The following is a 22,140-nucleotide window of genomic DNA, read 5'->3' on the forward strand; positions in this document are numbered from 1 at the left end:
AATGTATATATATTTTTTTTTAAATTACCGGAAATTCGCCTTTTCTATGATTTAAGATGTTTTTTTTTTTATGGATTCGGCCTGCACTTAACTCTGGATCTTTTCTTTTCTTACTTTTTTCTTCTTCCCAACAACAAAAACCGCTCTCCCTTTCAAAAATCCAGAGTCACGCTAAGGGATTGGTGGCTACGATAGTTGCGCACACCTCGAATCTATCGATAACTTTCCTCCAGCTGGCAATCCATAAACAGCATATTGTTTGGTGTGGTATTAATTTTTTTTTTTTTATAGTATTGCTGCTCGTTTTATCGTCTGTACTTTCCATACCAAAGATTTGCGTATATGTTAATGTATCTAACTTACATTTATTTAAAATGGCACTTGACTTAAAGAAATTGAAGAAGCAAAATATATTTCAAATGCATATTTTGCAGTAATTTCATTTTGTTTTTAATATATCATATGTAAATTATTATAGCTATTTGTGGAAATCATTAGAATTATAAATTTGATATTCTCTTGCTGAAATAGAAGTATATTCAGCAATAATAATTGTTCATGTATAAAGGTGAGTAGTTTTCTGATCGCTATCTTGACTCTTTCCAGGAGTTGTTGAAACAGCCCAACATATATCTCAAGCATCAATTTTTATCGTTTAATAATTTTGCATTTATCGAAAGGTGTAAATTAGCACAACAGGAAATTTTGGCGCCATTTTTTGTGTAATAAGCAAGTCGATTTGGATTTCTAAAACGGTGTATACTTAAAATGATGAAATCAAAGTCCCTAAAGCCCGAAAAATTATATGTTATTAAAAGAGGTGAATAAATTGCACATTTATTTGTGCATGGGTAATAACATACATTCTATTATTTAGATGGAAGGAAGGAAGAAATTCATTTTGATAAAATTACATCTAGAGTACAGAAGCTATGTTATAATCTAAATATGGACTTTGTTGATCCTGTAAGTATTTAAGTTTCACATGATATAACTATGGAACTACAAACATAAATTTCAAATTAATTTACTTAAGAAATTGGTAAAGGGAGAAACCTGGGCTCCCATAATATTAAAAAAAATATGTCTTTGATGCAAAGATAAGTCAAATCTATCTATTACACATAGTGCTATTCTTTTGAGTTATTCCGTTTATACCCTTGTAGAAGGTATTATAAATTTGTCATTAATATGCATCGCATAGAAGAATATACATCCGACCCCATAAACTGTATACAGTTTGTCAAGTAATTGTTTGCAAAATGAAAAACAGCACACAAATTCATTTTTATACCCTGAACCCATTGAAAATGGGTAAAAAGGGTATATTCTATGTGTGCAAAAGCAAATGTATGTAACAGGCAGAAGGAAGCATCTCCGTCCCCATAAAGTATATATATTCTTGATCAGCATCAATAGCCGAGTCGATCTAGGCATGTCCGTCTGTCTGTCCGTCCGTCGGTATGTATGAACGCAAGGATCTCAGAACCTCTAAGAGCTAGAGACTTGAAATTTTAGAGAATACACTGTCAATTAATTCTTTGCATAATGCAAACTATTACTATATACATAACTAAATATATTGTATATTGGCCATTAGCATCCATTACAGCCCGCAGACGACAAAACATTGATTGCATATCATACATTTCGTTTATTTTTATCTATTTTTCTTGAATGGCCATGACGAGAGCGTTTTTATTAGTTGGGCTCCATTTTCCCACGCGCTTCTTTATGAAAGAACACAAATTTTCAATTGGGCTTAAGTCAGGACTCAGGGCAGGGGTGTGTCAATGACATTGCTGCAATTATACAGTAGCCAATTCCTGCACAAAAACGATTTGTGTTTGGGGTCGTTGTCCTCATAAAGCTCTGTTTACTGGGGTTTTGGGGGTCTATACAGCCAAACTTTATTGCGCTCCTTGACAATTCATTCTTTAGAATGTCCAAGTAAACCTCTTTCGTCATCAATACGCAGCTTACCAATACCTTTCGACGATTGGTATAATTCCAATCGTTTTCTTTTTCTTTATCAGCCGAGTTGGTATAGCCATGCCTGTTTATCTGTTTATATTTATATGTAAAGTTTTAAAAATATCGTCTTGAAACATTCCAAGGGCCCGTCTTTCTCTAGAAGGCTGTATCTATATCATATAGCTGTCATATGAATGGTCTGTCAGAAGTATGTTCTCGACAGCATAACTAATTTTTTAATAAAGATATCTTTATCAAACTTAGCTTTTAAAAGCTTAACTATCGTCACATATTTGCAAAATGTACGGAAAATGTCTTCAAGGGTATAAAACGGTATAAATATTGTTAATTAATATCTGCAGTGCCGCAAAGGTCGTTCGGTGTTACTTGCGCGTTACCGTATATTTTTTGTATATAAAGGGAAACGAGCTTTATTTGTTACTCCAGTTTGGCGATGGGTTAAGGGTTTCCTAGTCGGTTATTCGCGACTAGAGCATTTTACCTTTATCTATATTCCATATTGAATAAGTTCATGTTTAAGAATATTAAATCTTTTTAATTAGGTTTCAATTACTCTTAAAGTCATAAACGGGCTGTACTGTGGTGTGACAACACAGGAGCTGGATAATTTAGCAGCGGAGATAGCAGCCAGCTTAACAACCCATCATGCAGACTATGCACTACTAGCTGCCAGAATTGCAGTTTCCAATCTTCACAAGGAAACAAGGAAAGTTTTTTCAGGTAATTGTATATACAAACTAGATTTCTGTCATATCGTTCTTAAGAATATTTGTACACACGCGCACAAAATTATTTTTTCTGCCTTGCTTAAAGAATCTTTGAATATCTAATGCTCACGTACAAAGTTCGATAAGACTGTGATCTAGGGGCTTAAATCGTTAACTCGATAAAATTTAAAAAAGTTAATTTAAATATAAGCAAAATGTTTTAGACTTTTACACATTTTAAAATATTACGGTTACAAATAGTAATACCATACGGACTACCTAACAGATTGGTGAATGATCAGAACTTTAAAGTTTTAAAAAATTTACTAAAGTTTACATAGAGAGGGGTTTTAAAAAGGGGACGCACTTATGTACATACATATGTGAAATTTCCAAACGTGACGACTGGAGGTTGAATTACTTAGATGTATAAGCGTCGGGCTCTCAAACTAAAAGTAATGGATGAAATCCCGTCAGAATCCTTTTTACTTATTTTTATTAATATAAATATAGTTATGACTACCGTCTGAGCCATCCAAATTGATCTTTCTTTTTACCAAAAAAATTACTTTCTGGAATTCATGGGTACAAAATTTATAGTTTTCACCAAATGCCAAACGGGCACATACATATGTGACGTTTCATTAGCTTGGGTACAGGCCCTCAAGAAGCATATAAAACTTTTTTTTTTCTACTAAAACTTCGATGTATTTTAAGATTTAAATGACGTCTGATGTCTAAGCGTCGGGCTCTCAAACTAAAAGTAATGGATGAAATCCCGTCAGAATCCTTTTAACTTATTTTTATTAATATAAATATAGTTATGGCTACCGTCTGAGCCATCCAAGTTGATTCTTTCTTTTTACCAAAAAAATTACTTTCTGGAATTCATGGGTACAAAATTTATAGTTTTCACCAAATGCCAAACGGGCACATACATATGTGACGTTTCATTGGCTTGGGTACAGGCTCTCGAGAGATATAAAAAGTTTTTTTTTTTCTACTAAAACTTCGATGTATGTTAAGATTTAAATGACGTCTGATCTCCATACAAGATATGCCTGTTGAATCACAGGTCGTGAGATTTCCCGTTTACACAGCTCATTTATCAGACCGCAGCAGTTCATATTACCGTAACTATCGACATTCTTGAGAAAGTTGGAAATCGTATTTCTATGCTGATTTACTCTTAGAGATTTCTGCAATTGTGGTGTCGGCTTCCAGCAAGCCGCTTATGAAACCCCGCTTCCGATAAATGCATTCCACGTGTCATTTTGATTTAATTGATATTGTCCGTTATTATTTCCCACTCTTTTTAATATAGAATTATAATTCCTCTTGTTAACACGAATTCCACACAAACCTCACATTTGTATATAAATATGTATATTTATTACCTAAGAAGAACAGTAACAAAAACTTTGACATACAGAAAATAATATATATTTTTAATAATATCGTTTAATTTTCTATAGTCAATTGTCATGCAAACATTTTTCTGACTTGATGCGTCTTCGTTTTTTAGAGGAGAACTTTATGGGATCACGATGGTCAAATAATGCCTTCGGTTTTTCAATATTTTATTTGGCTCTTTATTTCTTCTGTTTAATCTATGGGGGAAGATTAACACTTTGAATAGACTAGATTCAGATTTGGCATTTATGCGCTTGTGTGAAAGTTGGTGCCTTTTCTGCCTTTCACTTGCAAATTTGACAGGATTTTAAGTTTTTGTGATTTCTGAATTTCGAAACGAAGGCGACTTGGGACTAGCCGCGTATAAAATGCTTGGCCCCATCATTTACGCTGGTTATCCAGTCTAAAGGTTGTATGGTTAGTGGTATCACCTAGTCAGAGCTCCCGACCTGAGCCTCTTAATTGTTTAAAATGTAAAATGATTTTCGTGTATATTAATATATGTATAATGTATAATGTTTAATTTTTTAAATTTGTATTTGTTTCGTTCTGTCAATACAAAAAATTGTATTTTTCTTTTTGCATTGCCAAAAATATCGATATTTGCGTAATATGCGATCTTTTCAGTTTCTCCCATTGTTTTTTCTACGTTTCCCATTTCTAATTATGGGCAAGATTGTAAGCCTGGTCTAAACTTTCTACTGGAATGTATTTTATTCTCATCGGCTATTGCATAGCATTGTTTAGAACACCTTTTAGCAAACTTTTTGTTGTTTATTAAAAAGGTGTGTGTATTGAAAAAGTGAATGGTTTATGATGCCAGATTGGCATATCTATTTTCCTTATTGCTTATTGCTAATTTGAAAGAATCTTTGAAATCTGTTGATTGTTAACTGTTATACTACTAAACCTGCATTGTACAATCTCTCTGGATAGTGTTGCTATTTAACAAAAGTTAAGTGCGGCTTTGCCGATAATCTTAGTACAATCAGTATGCGAAATGGCGAAAAATAATGGAGAATTTAGTTAGCTTTCATATATTTTAAATATTTTCTCTACTGACTTCCCCCATGAGTCAACTCGCTGGTTGTACCTCCAGAATCTGAGGCATTGCACAATGTCTGATGTTTTTTTGCAGCTCGTCCTCTTCGCATTCCTAGCCACTATTGCGATAAAATTGGCTGGTTATTTTTATTGAGATATTGAAAAAGGGGTTAGTAGGGACAGTTCACTTAAATGTTCTTCTGCATTTATACTAGGTGTGTTTACAGTTAGTTTTTAACGTTCGCTGTTGACAAAACGACAAATGATAATAACTTACAAATATTGTAAGTATCTCTTCATTAGTTTTATTCGTTATATATAATCTAGATCAGCATCAACAGCCGAATTAATATAGCCGTGTATGAGTCTGTTTCTGCCCGAACTAGTCTCCCAGACTTAAAGCTATCATTTATATTGCAGACAGTAAATATGTCGGAACCGGTCGGTTCGGCCCACTATATCAAATAAATGCCATAAAAATGATCGGTTAAAGGTATGGAAAACTTTTTGCTAATCAAGATATCTTGACCCAACTCGGCATTTATTTCTTTCACTAGGCTCCTCACATACATATCAAATCTTATGAACATCGGACTGCTATATCAAATATTTGCCATAGGGGAGAGGATAAGTCAAAAAAAAGTTATTATATAACAATTCATTTCAGTCTTGAAACACAAGACATATTGACCAAACTTGTTATATTTTAGTTTTACTATGCGCTCCCTTCATATATTGAACATCATATCAAAATCGGGCAACTATATTACATAGCTATTATAGGACCGATTGATCAAAAAGTAACTTCTGGTATGGAAACCTTTTTATTTAATAGCTTTACTATTGACACATATCTGCCAAAAGGAAAAATCTACAAAAGTATTAAATCTTTGACTATCCGAATATATCCTTACATTTTCGATGTTCCAAAAGAGTGCAGCATTGGTACGGCTTGAACGAAAACGCTTAACATAGAATGTACTCTCAGCTTCGCATTTATTTATTTATTTATTTTATTTATTTATTTATTTATTAAAGGTCGACAAAACGAGTGTCTTCCTCATTATTCAATAGGTTATACAATAGATAATAGAATTATATGCTAAAAGCCTAGTTAAAGAATACAAATTTCTAAATAGCATCACCGACCGATGGAGGTGTTTTATTTGCCAGTCCGGCCAGCTGTGCCGTTCAACCAATTATGTTTGCATGTATGTATGTCAATATACACACATCAACGCATATTTGGATGTGTTGCTATTCATTGCTGTAGCGTTTACTGCCGTTGTCACTAATTTTTAGTTTTCTTTTGCTGACCAGAATCAACCCAAATTTGTATTCACTTATTTTTTTTTTGTACTGAGGTTGGCTTGGTAGAAAATTGGGGTTTTTTTAATTCGATCCTCATATTCATGTAATTTCTTTTAATTTTTATACCCTGAACCCATTAAAAATGGGTATATGGGTATATTGATTTGTGCAAAATCCAAATGTATATAACAGGCAGAAGGAAGCATCTCCGAGATCCCCATAGAGTATAAATATTCGTGATCAGCATCAATAGCCGAGTCGATCTAACCATATCCGTCTGTCTGCCCGTCCGTCCGTCCGTCCGTATGTATGAGTCAAAGAATCTCAGAACCTATAAGAGCTAGAGACTTGAAATTTTAGATGTAGATTCTCCTAGTTCCCGCGCAGATCGAATTTGTTTCCGATAATCGATAACTTACTCCGTTTCCAAGCAATCGATAAAAATCGATATCGACATCCTGTTTTTTTTTTAGCAAATTGGGTAAATAATATGAGCTAGAGCCACCAAACATGATATGTTGCTTCTAGAATATTATAGGTATATCAAGTATCTTTCATTTCATACCTATCGCCACCTCCCCGCTACCACCCCACTTTTATTGCCAACCAATTTAAACCACAATTTAAATGCAATTGATTTTTTCAGAATACACAAATATTCTATGGTACAATAAGATATACTATAGAAAATTTCATAAAGATCGGTTAAGAAAAACCAAAGTTATATGCAATTGCGCAATTGAATGGGGCAGCAGCTTTAAGAATTTCTGTATACATGTATACACACACATTCATGCGCGTCTGCTTCGCATTCTAATAGCATGGTAATTGCATCTTTTTTTTTGTAATCTTATTTTAGTTCCTTTTTTTTATCATAAGTACTTAATTGTTGGTGTGGCTGCTGAGTAGAGGCATAGCAAGTGGTGTGGCTGTTGAGTAGAGTCGACAGTAAGTAATGCGGTCAGTTGCAAATTCGAGCCCTGCCAAGGGAACTTTTTTTTATTAATTTATTTGGTGTTGGAATAAGAGGGTTCAGGGTTTCCCGTAGTCGGGAGCTCCCGACTAGAACCTCTTACTTGTTTTAATTTCTTTTAATTATGTTTGCATGTATGTATGTCAATATACACACATCAACGCATATTTGGATGTGTTGCTATTCATTGCTGTAGCGTTTACTGCCGTTGACACTAATTTTTAGTTTTCTTCTGCTGACCAAAATCAACTCCAATTTTGTATTCATTTATTTTTTTTTTGTACTGAGGTTGGCTTGGTAGAAAATTGGGGTTTTTTTAATTCGATCCTCATATTCATGTAATTTCCTTTAATTTTTTTAATTTCTTTTAATTATGGTTGCATGTATGTATGTCAATATACACACATCAACGCATATTTGGATGTGTTGCTATTCATTGCTGTAGCGTTTACTGCTGTTGACACTAATTTTTAGTTTTCTTCTGCTGACCAGAATCAACCCCAAATTTGTATTCACTTCATTTTGTTTTGTACGGAGGTTGGCTTGGTAGAAAATTAATGTTTTTTTAATTCGATCCTCATATTCATGTAATTTCTTTTAATTATTTCCCAACTAACAATGAAGGAAAATCAAAACCTTAGCATATCTGGACCTTTCCATCATCAGCTGGCTTCAGCGAAAGCACAAACATCCTTATATATGTAGTATATATATATATGTGATGATGTTCTCATGCATTAATAATTCAGACAAACAAACATCGGCGTTTCCTCGCCATTAGCTGATACAAAAACTTCGCTTCAGTTTACACTGTCGAAAATAAAAGTAATATCATTTTACGTGGGCTATTTTATGAATATAGTTATTGCACAAGTTATAAAACTATTTTGTTTCTTACTTAGCCTTTACATTTTAGCAATAGTATCTAAGGTAATATCAATCAGATAATGCGTGCATATCATGAATTAAGCAAAAATACTATCGTAGATCATAAGTAGTTTATTTCGACGCAGAGCTCCATCGACCAGCCTTTCTAAAAACAGCCGGGCGACTGTAATTACTGTTCATGTCAGAATTAACAATCCGCAACTTCGGCGTTTACCCCTGCGGCCATTAAAGAGCAAGAAACCAGTCGGTTGGCGTGTCGTTTGAAGAGTGAATTGTCAGGCTTTTGCCTCGCATTCAAATATATGGGCATCAGTGTTGGCTTTAATTTTTCGTTTTATCTAAAAATTCAACGATGAGTTAGGTCCCAGTCATCAGAGGTTGATTCCCTTTAAGTTGTTGCGAGTAAATGAGTGCCTAACTAGGGCTCCTATATCAATACGAATCTCAGTCTTCTGAAAAACTATATTGGAAATCTTCATCAACCTAATTTTTATAGAGGCCCACAATCACTTGTGCGTATCCTTAGACACTCTGCTTTAAATGCGAAAACATCGACTATAAACCCAAATTTGCACTGCATCGCGTTAATTTTTGTGGCCTAGTTTATACGACTATAACAATTTGTGGAGGGTGTCATATATTTCACTCTCTATTTGTTTACGCAACGGTTGTTCGGTCGCTGAAAATATCCCCAATTCATAAATTTCCAGTAAATAGCGAATTTGCGTTCACACAACCGCGAGGTAAAGTGAGGCAGCTTTCAAATAAAACCACTAGTAGCTGCAGACCGTGTTGACCAGACTTGAGGTCGTGATGAATTGCTACTTTCTAGGAGAAATGAGCTACGATCCAAGTGACTGGCAGCCACCTATTCGCAGCCTCAGAACCCGTACTGGAGGGCTTTTGATTGCTTGAAGGGGTGGCGACTTAGCTCGACAATGGTCTGGCAGTGACGTTCCCTAATACATGTGCTGAGCCTTCAAATTAGAGACAATTGCGACCAGCCAACAAAGGAGGAATCCTCCACATTAGGGCAGGGGTAAACCAATTATTTAGCCTAGTGGTCAATGTGGGTGCGACGGTTAGCCTAATTAAGTAAATAAGTAAAGTAAGTAATAAGTAAATAAGTTTTCTGCCTAGACAGTATGGTAAATTTTAAAAGATTGTATATTTTTTTTTTTTTTTTTGTATTAATAATAACAAATTAAGTTTACAAAGAATAAATTATTTAATATTGACACTCAAATATTTGACCCACGTAGAATTTACATGTGTCGCTGGTTAATTCTAGTGATAGAGATACATAATAGAAGGTTGGTTTTTATACCCTGAACCCATTGAAAGAGAGAGGGTAAAAGAGGTATTATGTATTTGTGCACATGTATGTAACAGGCAGAAGGAAGCATCTCCGACCCCATAAAGTATATATGTATGTTCTTCAGCATCAATAGCAGAGTTGATCTAGATATGTATGTATGTATGAACGCAAGGAAGTCAGAACCTATAAGAGTTATAGACTGAAATTTTGGGTGTAGGGCCTCCTAGTGCCTGCACAGATCGAGATTGTTTCCAATATTCGATAACTTTCCCCTTTTCCAAGCAATTGATAGAAATCGATATCAAAATACTGTTTTTTGAGCAATTTTGGTAAATAATAAGAACTAGGGTCACCAAATTTATTTGTTGCTTCTATACTAGTTTATGTACATCAAGTGTCTTTAATTTGATAGCTATCACTAACTCCCCGCTTATACCTTATAGCTATAAATCAAGTAAAAAAACCAAATTATGCTGACACCAAATAAGAGACAATTTAATTGACTATTTGAGAATACACAAATATTCTATGGTACAAAAAAATATACTGAAGAAAATTTCATTATGATCGGTAAAGAAAAAACCAAATGGGGCAGCTAGCGCAAATTCATGCGCGTCTGCTTCGAAGTCTATCAACAGAGTTGCAATTGCGATTGTTTTTCTTGCTGCTATTTTAATTCGTTTTTTCCTCAATCATACACAATTATTGGTATCGCTGTTGAGTAGAGGCATAGCATGTGGCGCGGTCTGTTGCGAGTTCGAGAACTACTGGAAAACCTGTTTTTTTTTTGCTGGTGTTGCTGTTGAGTAGACTCGTCAGCAAGTAATGAGGTTAGTTGCGAGTTTGGACCCTGCCAAGAGAACTTTTTTCTTAAATTTATCTTTATTACTTCAAGCGATCGGATTTCGCGAAATGAATTTGGTGTTGGAATAAGACGGTTCAGTGTAAGTTTCTTTTTAATATTCACCCACCAGCACTGGCTTAAATAACTCTCTAGGAACTATTCTTCATCAGAATGTCGAGGTCTATCCTTTTATAGGCAGCACTTGCTTTAATTCTGACACTCGCATATTCGGCAGTTCAACCATATATAATTGGGAATTGTTTGACCTATTTGTGAGGGTGGCGCGGTATTAATTGCCGGTAAAGTCTACTGCGCCTTACTATACTGATACTCAGGTAAAATAAAATTCGCCGTTTAAAGTTATTCTAGGCGTTATTTAGATAGGGAGTAACCTAGTCTTAATATGACTCTCAAAAGTCTGTTTTGGTCGCATTTTGTATCTTTACCATCACACTATATTTATCACTTAATTATAAATCAATTCTTCTGTTGATACCTAAGCAACATCTTAATTATATTATACAAATTTGTACTAATGTGTGTGCTAATTGACTTTCATGGTGTTGAGTAATTTTTATATATATTAGATATATACATATTTTGGATATTATTCACCGCCTTATAGTTCCTTGTACCGTCTGTACAGTATCTTTTGTTGTTTTAGATAAAATTAATTTTCAATCATTTGAATTGCTAATGTCTTTAGGTAGCCAACTTCTTAATTTTTTCCTATCTATTTCTTCCAATTTCTTAGAGCTAAAATTTCTATAAAAAAAATTATATATTTACCTGTTGAATATTATTATTTATTATTCTTACTAAAATTGTTATAACAATGACTATTTTTCGGCGGCTGGAACCATGCTGTTTTTGCACTGTTCTACTTGCATCATTTACATTCAAAGTTAGATGATCTTGAATGTTTCTGCTAATCAAGAACATACATGTAATGAGTTTAGAGTTGTTGCTACAATGCTGCTCAATAGGATTATAGACAAATTTTAAAAATAGGCAAAAATAAAATATCGTTACAAGTTGGTGATGTGTCATACGGCTATAACGACATTTTCCTAAGGAGAGTCTCGTATGGCTTCCAATATATTTTACTAACAATTCCGTCAATGGCGTCTTTGCGATGTCCTCTTGTTCTAACCAAACAACATATGGATAAGACAGCATCGACTTCGTTTTTGTTTGGGTACGACTTAGAGAGCAAAAATGTTACAGAGCCATATGGTTTTTGTGATAGATAGGCAGGCAAAGTAAGGCACATCCGTTTGAAAAAATTTAATTTGTGTGTCTTTTTGCTTGTGCAGACACTTGCACATCCATACATTTAAGTGACTATTAAAAATTAATGAGAGAGCATTAAGAGAACTAAGAGACATAGTGGGGAGAAATCAAAAACAGCGATGCCGTCGTGTCTCTCTACAGCGTCTACAGAAAGTGAATGGTTACCAATTTGTCTCCTAGCTGTCAAATCTATATGTATGTTGTGTGGTTAGTAATCATATCAAGTAGTAAAGGATTCGTTTTCACGCTTGTATACAGAGTTTGTAGTCATATTCACTTAATCATTCGCGATTGTTACTTAAATCATTTTAAAATACAAAGTGAACGATTTTTAGCTTATTTGTACAATTTTTTCTTTTCAGATGTCTTTGAAGATTTATATAAGCACGTTAACAAGGAAACTAATGAGACATCACCTATGGTGTCTGAATATCATTACAACATTGTTGCAAATAATTCAGATCGATTGAACTCTGCAATAATTTATGATCGTGATTTTGGATATAATTATTTTGGATTTAAGACACTTGAGCGATCATATTTGCTTAAAATTAATGGCAAAATAGCGGAACGACCGCAGCACATGCTAATGCGTGTCGCAATTGGTATACATGGTGATGATATTGATTCTGCGATTGAAACATATAATTTACTCTCGGAACGTTTTTTTACACATGCATCACCAACGCTTTTTGCTGCTGCCACAAATCGTCCTCAATTATCATCATGTTTTCTCTTAACAATGGCATCGGATTCTATTGAAGGAATATTTAAAACAGTTGAGCAGTGCGCAATGATCTCCAAATCGGCAGGAGGCATTGGTCTTAATGTTCATTGTATTCGAGCAAAGGGCACCTCTATTTCCGGCACAAATGGTACTTCAAATGGCTTGGTACCAATGCTTAGAGTATTTAACAACGTGGCGCGCTATGTCGATCAGGGTGGTGGTAAAAGACCAGGAGCATTCGCTATTTATCTGGAGCCTTGGCACTCAGACGTGTTTGAATTTTTAGACCTTAAAAAAAATACTGGAAAAGAGGAACATCGGGCCCGGGACCTATTTTATGCCTTGTGGATTCCTGATCTCTTTATGAAGCGGGTTGAAGCCAACGAGGATTGGTCATTGATGTGCCCACACAAATGTCCCGGTCTGCAAGATGTTTGGGGTGAAGATTTTGAAAAACTGTATGTCAAATATGAAAAAGAGGGGCGACAGAATCGAATTGTTAAAGCTCAATCTCTTTGGTTTGCCATAATTGAATCTCAAGTGGAGACTGGTACCCCTTACATGCTTTTTAAAGACTCGTGTAACAGAAAAAGCAATCAACAAAATGTTGGAACTATAAAATGCAGTAATTTATGCACGGAAATTGTAGAGTATTCAGCGCCAGACGAAATAGCTGTATGTAATTTAGCATCAATAGCCCTAAACATGTTTGTGACGGCCGAAAAATCTTACGACTTCAAAAAACTGAAAGAAGTAACTAAAATTGTTACCAAAAACTTGAATAAAATAATTGATATAAACTACTATCCTTTGCCAGAGGCAAAAAAATCCAATTTACGGCACCGCCCTATTGGTATTGGTGTTCAAGGGTTTGCAGATGCATTAATTTTGATGAGGTATCCGTATGAAAGCGAAGAAGCATCTCTTTTGAATCAACAAATCTTTGAAACTATTTACTTTGGAGCTTTGGAAGCTAGTTGTGAATTGTCCCAAAAGGATGGCCCCTATGAAACCTATATTGGAAGTCCAGTAAGCAAAGGAGTTTTGCAGTATGATATGTGGAACAGATCACCAACAGATCTTTGGGACTGGGATAATCTTAAAAGGTCCATAAAACAGCACGGTGTCAGAAACTCTTTGCTTATTGCTCCCATGCCTACAGCATCCACTGCGCAAATAATGGGCAACAATGAGTCGTTCGAGCCCTACACTTCAAACATTTATACAAGACGAGTATTGTCCGGTGAGTTTCAAGTAGTAAATCCTCATTTATTGCGTGATTTAACGGAGCTTGATTTGTGGGATGATGAGATGAAAAATCAAATTATCGCAAGCCGAGGCTCTATACAAAACATCGAATCTATACCCGAAGCAATCCGGGATTTGTACAAAACCGTATGGGAGATATCGGTAAAGTCAACTATTAAAATGGCGGCTGATAGAGGAGCGTTTATTGATCAAAGTCAATCCTTTAATATTCATGTTGCTGAGCCAAACTATGGAAAATTAACATCAATCCACTTTTATTCCTGGAAAGCGGGCCTTAAAACAGGAATGTATTATCTGCGCACAAAACCAGCTGCAAATGCTATACAATTCACTGTAGACAAAAATGTGTCCGTAATGGAAATAAATGGACAGAATTTAGTTGACCAACATGCTTCGATGGAAATGGGCAACACAAGCGAGTCGGATATAGAACGAGAGCGTAAAATGGCACAAATGATTTGTTCCCTTGAAAACAAGGATGCATGTTTATCGTGTGGATCCTAATAATGTTTCGACTACCTATTGCTCACATCTTTCGCTTACATCTTTAAGTAATAAGAATTTTCTTATAATAAATAATACTTATTTTAATTTTCAGTCTTTAAACTCTTAAATTCTTGTTTTATTTGCTATTGATTGATTGATTTTTAAGCAACTTTCGACTATTTAACAAATTTGAACAAGTTTGAGCTATATGCCTTTCGTAGTCATTTTCAATGCTTTTAGATTTATGATTTTATGATTTCTGCCCTTATACATAGTTGAACAGACTGTCATAAATTGAGATTGACAAGTGTGGTATGAATATGGCATATTGACGCAGAATATAGTACACACTCCGGGTGCCGTTGAGCATAGCTGCTGGGGATGACAGCCCACGATGACGCACGCTACTCATACTGACACATTTAATAGTTGGGGGCCAAGAGTTTCCTTCTACGGACATTCATTTTGCTGTTACCTAAAAAGATGTATTCAGTCTTAATAAGGGGATGCAATGCTAAACTTTTGGTAACAAATTTAAAATATATTATTATCTTTTTCTGGTGGATTCTGACCGCCGACGGTTTAACCATTTGCTGGGGATTTTACAGCGCAATGCATTTTTTGCCTTGTTATCACAATCGTTCTGAAGACGCATTATTACCCCTAGGCTTTGGTATAATTTGCCTTCGACACGCGTCGGTACGAAGCACCTTTGCTTCGTTGCCATTTCGCCCACAACTTTCACACTACGGTTAAAAGCAGCACTTTGTTATTTTAAATGGCATATTCTGCTAGGTCGCGTTTTCAAACCCTCAATCGAGGTCCGCCATACTTTTTGCAGCATAGTCTTCAGGGCGAACATAGACACATTTGCCGAGGCCCAATTTGAAGAAGAACACGAGCTCATTCGGCAGTATCCGTCTCGCTCCATATCCTTTTAAATATGATGATGTTGATAGGGGCGTTGATGCTTTTCAACTGCATAGTAATAGGTGCACCCTGTTTCTACTTTCGGCCGTTGTAGATAAAATTATGATTGCACTAATAGTGTCTTACTGCTTCTGTAATTGTAAACGTTCTTTGGAATTGCAAATCGGGACATTCAGGTTTTAGAGCTTTTTATGAACTTACTTGGCTGGCGTGCATTGTCGTTGTGATATTACCATAATTTTTGAGCTGCGTTTGGCCCATTTTGCTATAAATCACCACAAAATAGTACTTAGAATTTTACTCTCAAAATTATTACTTTGGTTGACAGTGATGATTTAATATAGGTCGGGTGCTCACAAGCCGTGGCTTACTTATGGCTCGTTTAGTTAATTTTTGTACACAGCGCGCATCGACATGACATAAAGTAGCGCAATATATATTTATTTTTATTGAATTTGAATTTAAAACGTAAAAGAAGACACCAATCCGATTATATATTAATGCCAGTTATCATCATCACAAAGCAAAGAAGAATCCCAACTGATAACCCTGTTTATTATTATCTTCTTAATTATCCGTTATCCAACATTTAAAAGATACGGGTATTTAAATACGTTTCTAGTTGGATAAGTAAATTTTTCTTGTGATTAAGTCATACATAAATATTATACTAAGATTATATCGATGATTAGTTGAAGAGTGCGGACAACAGGATCCTAGCAAATAAAAAATAAATAATTTTAAAACAGATAGAATTCGGTCTTCGTGGATTGAATATTGTTTGAGGGAATCGTAACATCTCAACACTAACACGGGCTCGTGAAGCGTAGAAATGACTTCACTAATGGTTTAAAGAAAATAATGAAAAGTGGCAATACTGTTTTTAGTAAGGCTTTCGACTTTCCCTTAATGACTCTTACTGCTTTAGAAATTTTCAGGTGTCATTATTGATTTTAAACTTAAAACGAATCTCTTCGTTCCTCTGCGTCAATCGTTTATGTAGGGGCAGCGCTTGCAATACGAACTTGTCGAAGTCTGGACATGCAAGGAGCGGGGCTGAGTTCCGGCGCTTGAGTTGTACCAACACTGCTTGCTGTTCTGTAACCCACGACCACACCTTCCCTTTCTTTCGATGCAAAATTTGGCACGATACCACGGCGCCATTCCCAAAAACTGATGCAGTTCCATTTATTTCCACGGCGCACTAAATCTGAGGTTTGCTCGCCCCTTTGCGTGGTCCTTGAGATTCTCCCAAATTAGTCTCACTTAAGTGCTCTATCGTTCAGATAGGCAAATTCGTAAGGTTGTATTTCTGTCCCCATTATGAACTTTAATTCCCTTTGGAATTTAAACTTGTGGAACTTAAACGTAAGCTTTCCATGGGTAAAGCTCCGGGCTCGAACCGTAAATGCTGATATTGCTTGTTACTCTTCTCTATCGCGACTTGCCAGAGACAATGCTTCAATTCCAGTATCCAAATATAACGCGCTGGTTGTAGGCGCTCCAATGTGTGGTTTATCCGAGGTGCGAAGTATGCCATCGGTACCGAACGAGCGTTGAGCTTCCTGTAGTTAATGCACATCTGCGATTTCCTCGCCTTCATCATTAGCACGATCAGCGCACTTTGCGGTCTTCGGGATGCCTCAATGCATCCCGTCCGGAGCAGTTCATTATAGGCTCGTTTATTACGATCCAATGTTTTCAGATTCTGGCCGATCATCATATTGGCCGCCCCTGCTCGTTGCATCGGCACCGATCGGGACCGCTCCGGTCATTACGTTCGTTTATGGGATCTGCCCAAAGCGCGGATACGCGCTTATACCGCACCCTACTCGAGGTCGCGAGACCAGAGGATACTTCTGACCCTGCTGTTTTATTTCTTCGCATTGGAAAGCAAACTGTATGAAGTTGGGTAAAGACAAGAGGTCTGGCCACCGAACATTTAAACAATATGTTGGGTCCGCGCTTTTGTCCTTCCTGCTCAATTCCTTCGCTGATCCCTTTGGTAATTCGATTTCGTATGATATTGCCAGCAACTAGATGGCCACTAAGAAGGAGAATATGAGGATATGCATGTCATGCCTCCTTGCTTCCGTTGGTCGGCGGGTGGACCCCGTTGGGGTTCCTTCGACGGGGCGAGAAGTTCCCGACTTATTACTTTTACCGTCCGTGTTGCGGACCTTGAATCTGTAGGTATTTGGTATCTCGAGCAGGCAATATAAACTTAAACCAGAATCCGAATCGGATTTGGAAGGTCTGTCCCATCCGGTTAGTTCGACCTGGGCTTTAGGCTCCGGGGCCGCGGGTATTTGGTTTCTAGCTTGGTCCATATTCCTAGCTTAGTCCATATTTCATTGGTATGCGAACAGCCGAAAATGAAGTTTGCCAATCGTCGTCGCAAATCTTCGACCCTCCTTTGCTCACGCAGCCCGAACCCACGGTTGAACGTTTTTAACTTTTCCTTGGAACGTTGGTGAATCCATCGCACACCCACTCTGGAATTTGTACAGCCATTTTTTTTATCACTGTCATTGAACTCCGGCTTTCGTCTTCCTTCTGCTCATGCTTTCCTCTCTTATTCCCCTTCCTTGTCATTGTTATTGTATTATGTTATTCCTTTTCCCTTTTTTGTTAAGCTTAATTTTAACTATCGTGTTATATTATTCAATTATTTACCTGAATCCATTAAAAATGGTTATAAAGGGTATATTATATATATATTTGTACAAAATGTAAATGTATATGACAGGCGGAAAAATATATATTCCTGATCACCATCAATAGCCGAGTCGATCTAGGCATGTCCGTCTGTCCGTATGTATGACCGCAAGGACCTATAAGAGCTAGAGTCTTGACTAGCTGTAGGTCCTTCTAGTACCTGCGCAGATCGAGTTTGTTTCCAATAATCGATAACTTACTCCGATTCCAGGCAATCGATAAAAATCGATATCGACATCCTGTCTTTTGAGCGAATTGGGTAAACAATAAGAGCTAGAGCCACCAAACACAATATGTTGCTTCTAGAATGTTATAGATATTTCAAGTATCTTTCATTTCATACCTATCGTCACCTCCCAGCTGCCACCCCAGAGCTATAAATTAAGTTAATAATCCAACTTGTATTGCCAACCAATTTAAACCACAATTTAAATGCAATTGACTTTTGAGAATACACAAATATTGTATGGTACAATAAGATATACTGTAGAAAATTTCATTAAGATCGGTTTTTGATTTCTTTTTCAGTATTTTGACTGCGCCCGTGTTTGCGACGCGAATTCCAAGAATTTCTGTATTTATGTACACACATACATTAATGCGCGTCTGCTTTGAATTCTATAAACAACATTGTAATTGCGGTTGTATTGTTTTCTATGCTGATATTTAAATTCGTTTATTTCTAACTGAGACTTAACTATTGGAGTGTCTGTTGAGTCGAGGCTGTGGCATGTGGTATGGTCGCTCGCGAGTTCAAGCCCTACCGGAGAAACGGTTTTTTTTTTGGCTGGTGTTGCTGTTGAGTGAAGACGGCGGCAAGTAGTGCTGTTAGTTGAAAGTTTGAAATCTGCCAAGGAAACATTTTTTTTAAATGTATCTTTATTACTTCAAACGAGCACGTAGCGCGAGCTACATTTGGTGTTGGAATAAGAGGGTTCAGCGTATCCCCTAGTCGGGAGCTCTAGACAGAATCTCTAAGTTGTTTATTTTTATTTTTCTCCGGTTCAGTATTTAAAGTCGTTTGTCCAATTTTTTTTTGTTAAATTGTTCCACCAAGCATAAAAAATATAGAATTATGAATTTTGGAAGTCCTTCTGTTTTAATTTATTGATTTTGGTTTCTTAGCTTTTTCTCAATTATTTTCTGATTTAGTCTTTGCTTTGTTTCGATACATACAAATTTCTTACATTACTTGAGTTTCGTTTGATGGGTAACATATATTGTTTTATTATAAATAAGTAAGAGGTTCCCTGAACCCTCTTCTTCCAACATCAAATGCATATATATATTCTATTTTAGAAGCTATATGTCAAGTTTGGTGACTCTAGCTTTATTATTTACCAAAATTTTCCAAAAAACAGAATTTCGATATCGATTTTTATCGATTGCTTGGAAACGGAGTAAGTTATCGATTATCGGAAACAACCGCGTAGGTTGCGTAGGCACTAGGAGGACCTACAGCTAAAATATATGTACTCATTAAAAATGGTATAAGGGTATATTGTATTTGTGCAAAATCCAAATATATGTAACAGCCAGAAGGAAGCATCTCCGACCGCATAAAGTATATATATTCTTGATCAGCACCAATAGCCGAGTCGATCTAGCCATGTCCGTCTGTCTGTCCGCCCGTCCGTCCGTATGTATGAGCGCAAGGTTCTCAGAACCTATAAGAGCTAGAGACTTGAAATATTAGATGTAGATGCTCCTAGTTCCCGCGCAGATCGAGTTTGTTTCCGATAACTTACTCCGTTTCCAAACAATCGATAAAAATTTTGGTAAATAATAAGAGCTAGAGTCACCAAACTTGACATATAGCTTCTAAAATAGAATATATATATGCATTTGACTTAAATATTTTACATTGCTTCGCGTAAAAATTCTTCGAAATCTGCCGATGTAAAACAGCTCCCCGAACAGATATTATACGGCCTGCTATATGATCAAAAATAATCTTTTAATGAGCTTATAACCTCACAGCTATTTGTTGTTTTTGTCTTATACAGTCGAACTAATTTTGTAAAACCATCTACTACTGCAAATACATAATTCTTTGCTGTACTATTGAAATGATTTTTATTGAAAAATGATTTTCAATATCATAACTTTGATTTCACAATGGCGTCTAACATTTGGTCTCTTCCAATATAATCTAGTTCGTCATCGTATTTATGCAAAATGTGGTCCTCCATTCTTTCAGGAACATAAATTAATATTCTTTTTTCATTAGTCTTCCGATACACTACTATATTCCTCATGTCAAATAATTTAACCTCGCCTTTTTCAAACAATTTCATAACTTGTGGTTCTTTTTCTTTAGTCTTTAGTCAAATTCTTGCACCTCACAATTCTCGGGTTAAGATATACCATCATACAAAGTCAAAGAGTTTTAGTCTGTCAAAATTTTGATATGCGTTCCCTGTAAATATATCCAAAATCTACCCAGTGCATATATAAATGCTAAAGTCTCCAGCTCAAAACTCTGGTATTTCGCTTCTGCTTCCGTTTTATGCTTGGAAAATTAGAATATGGTATGCCATTTGCCATCTTGTTTCCTTTGTCACAATACTGCTTCAAATCCCAAATTGGTTGCATCACAATGCAGCTGATTGTTAACTTTTTTTTTTCGCACTGTATTATGAATAAAATTCATACAACTTTTAATGTTTATTATATAAAAAGAGTGTGTTTTGTAGTCGGCTATTACGTGGAAAGTAAATCAGTTACTTCTTGGCCGCTGGTTTCTTGGCGGCAACCTTCTTCTTGCGAGTGGCCAACAGCTTAGCGCGATTGGCAGCAGCTATTGTGACGACATTGGCAAATTGCGACTTGGCCAGCTTGACGTTCTGTTTCTTAGCCTTGGCCAATACCTTGGCCACAGTACGCTTCTCAGCGGCCAAGGTGGCACGACGCTTGAGTACCTCAGCATATGGGTTCAACTTGATCAGTTGACGCACATTGGATAAGGGATTGAAGCAGCGCACGCGACGGAACACATGCCTGCGTGGATCACGCAGCACTTTACGGATCTCCTCGGATTTCAAGAGGCGCGACAGATCTGTCTTGCCCATCTTAGGCTGGGGCAGATTGTAGCCCTTCTTCAGAGTGGATGGCTTTTTGCAGGTGCCGAACAGATCGTTCAGGTGCGAGAATGCCGACTCTGTCCAGATGACAAAACGACCAACATGACCGCCTGGAGCCAATTTCGGAAATTTTGCGGAACGCCTTGCGCAGACCCTCATCCTTGTGGTAGACAACAAGTGGGCCACTACGGGCAATGCGGCGATAACGTGTCCCTTAGACTGCACTAGCGCTGGCACACCGGAGGCAGCAATAGCCGACACCAGAGCATAATGGCGCTGGTTTACATTCACCATGCGGTGCCAGCGACGGAAGGTCTTGGTTGGTGCGAACATGCGACCACCACGGCACATGTTGCCAAAGGCGTCCTGGCCGGAACGATGAGTACCGCCACCACGCACACGAAGGATACGTTCAATGGCACGGCCAGTATCCCAGGATTCGGCAGAGGTCTGGTGACCTGCCAGTTCGCTGACGGCAAAGGGCTGACGGTTGTTCCGACGCATCAGCTGGTGCACCACGTTGACCACATCCGGACGGATGGGCGCCCCAAATACCTCGGGCAGTCAAATGTTCTTCTTCTTGATCGCCTCATTGTTTTCCGTGTACACGGAGACCAATGGCCTGGCGTTGCCTAAGCTCATTTTTGCTGATTTTTAATCCCAATAAATGGTTTTAATTTATCTGCAAATGCAGATGCCGTCCCCCTATTTAATAAGAAGAACGAAGAAAGGTCAGTCATAGTCATAAGTTGATAACACCGGCGCTTCTAACAGTTTTTCCTTCAAGTACCAAAAATTATTTGGCTCGTATTATTCCTTTAAAATATTCTATCTTTTCTTAGTAAATTACAATTAGAGAAAAATCTTTAGTTAATCCTTAAAAGTATCAACAAAGTCCATGAACACTTTACATCGCGCCTGCAACCCTTTCTCGTCAGTTTTTATAACCTTCTTTGATATTTGAATGGATGTACCAGACTGTTACAATTGTGCGTGCTTTTATCCAATGGTCTAAATGAAGCCATAAATAAAAGAATAGTCTTACGCTGCATTAAAAATATAAGCTATCATGATTGAAATACTAAAGAATTAACAGCTAAAAAAATTTGATACGTTGCAATATATTGCTTTGTCTGAATTT

At 36.7% G+C, this 22,140-nt stretch overlaps 1 protein-coding gene and 1 pseudogene across 1 annotated transcript; one reads left to right on the forward strand and one right to left on the reverse strand.

Moving 5' to 3' along the window:
* Positions 1-690: 690 nt before the first annotated feature.
* Positions 691-14,364, forward strand: LOC115763960 (ribonucleoside-diphosphate reductase large subunit). The gene is made up of 4 exons (XM_030706758.1): positions 691-820; positions 878-966; positions 2,538-2,715; positions 12,149-14,364. Exons 1-4 carry the CDS (start codon positions 769-771, stop codon positions 14,284-14,286), a joined length of 2,457 nt encoding a protein of 818 aa, XP_030562618.1. The 5' UTR covers positions 691-768; the 3' UTR covers positions 14,287-14,364.
* Positions 14,365-20,586: 6,222 nt separating this feature from the next.
* On the reverse strand, positions 20,587-21,694 carry LOC115763949 (annotated as a pseudogene).
* Positions 21,695-22,140: the final 446 nt, after the last annotated feature.

Source organism: Drosophila novamexicana, unplaced genomic scaffold, assembly GCF_003285875.2.
Source record: "Drosophila novamexicana strain 15010-1031.04,08,12 unplaced genomic scaffold, DnovRS2.1 tig00000796-arrow-arrow-pilon, whole genome shotgun sequence".
Classification (NCBI taxonomy): domain Eukaryota; kingdom Metazoa; phylum Arthropoda; class Insecta; order Diptera; family Drosophilidae; genus Drosophila; species Drosophila novamexicana.

What these genes read in the sequence shown, in the direction of transcription:
- LOC115763960 (XM_030706758.1), top strand. Translation starts at nt 769, where the DNA reads ATGATGAAATCAAAGTCCCTAAAGCCCGAAAAATTATATGTTATTAAA. An exon ending in ATATGGACTTTGTTGATCCT is followed by an intron (nt 967 to 2,537) that starts GTAAGTATTTAA and finishes CTTTTTAATTAG; the next exon opens with GTTTCAATTACTCTTAAAGT. An exon ending in AACAAGGAAAGTTTTTTCAG is followed by an intron (nt 2,716 to 12,148) that starts GTAATTGTATAT and finishes TTTTCTTTTCAG; the next exon opens with ATGTCTTTGAAGATTTATAT.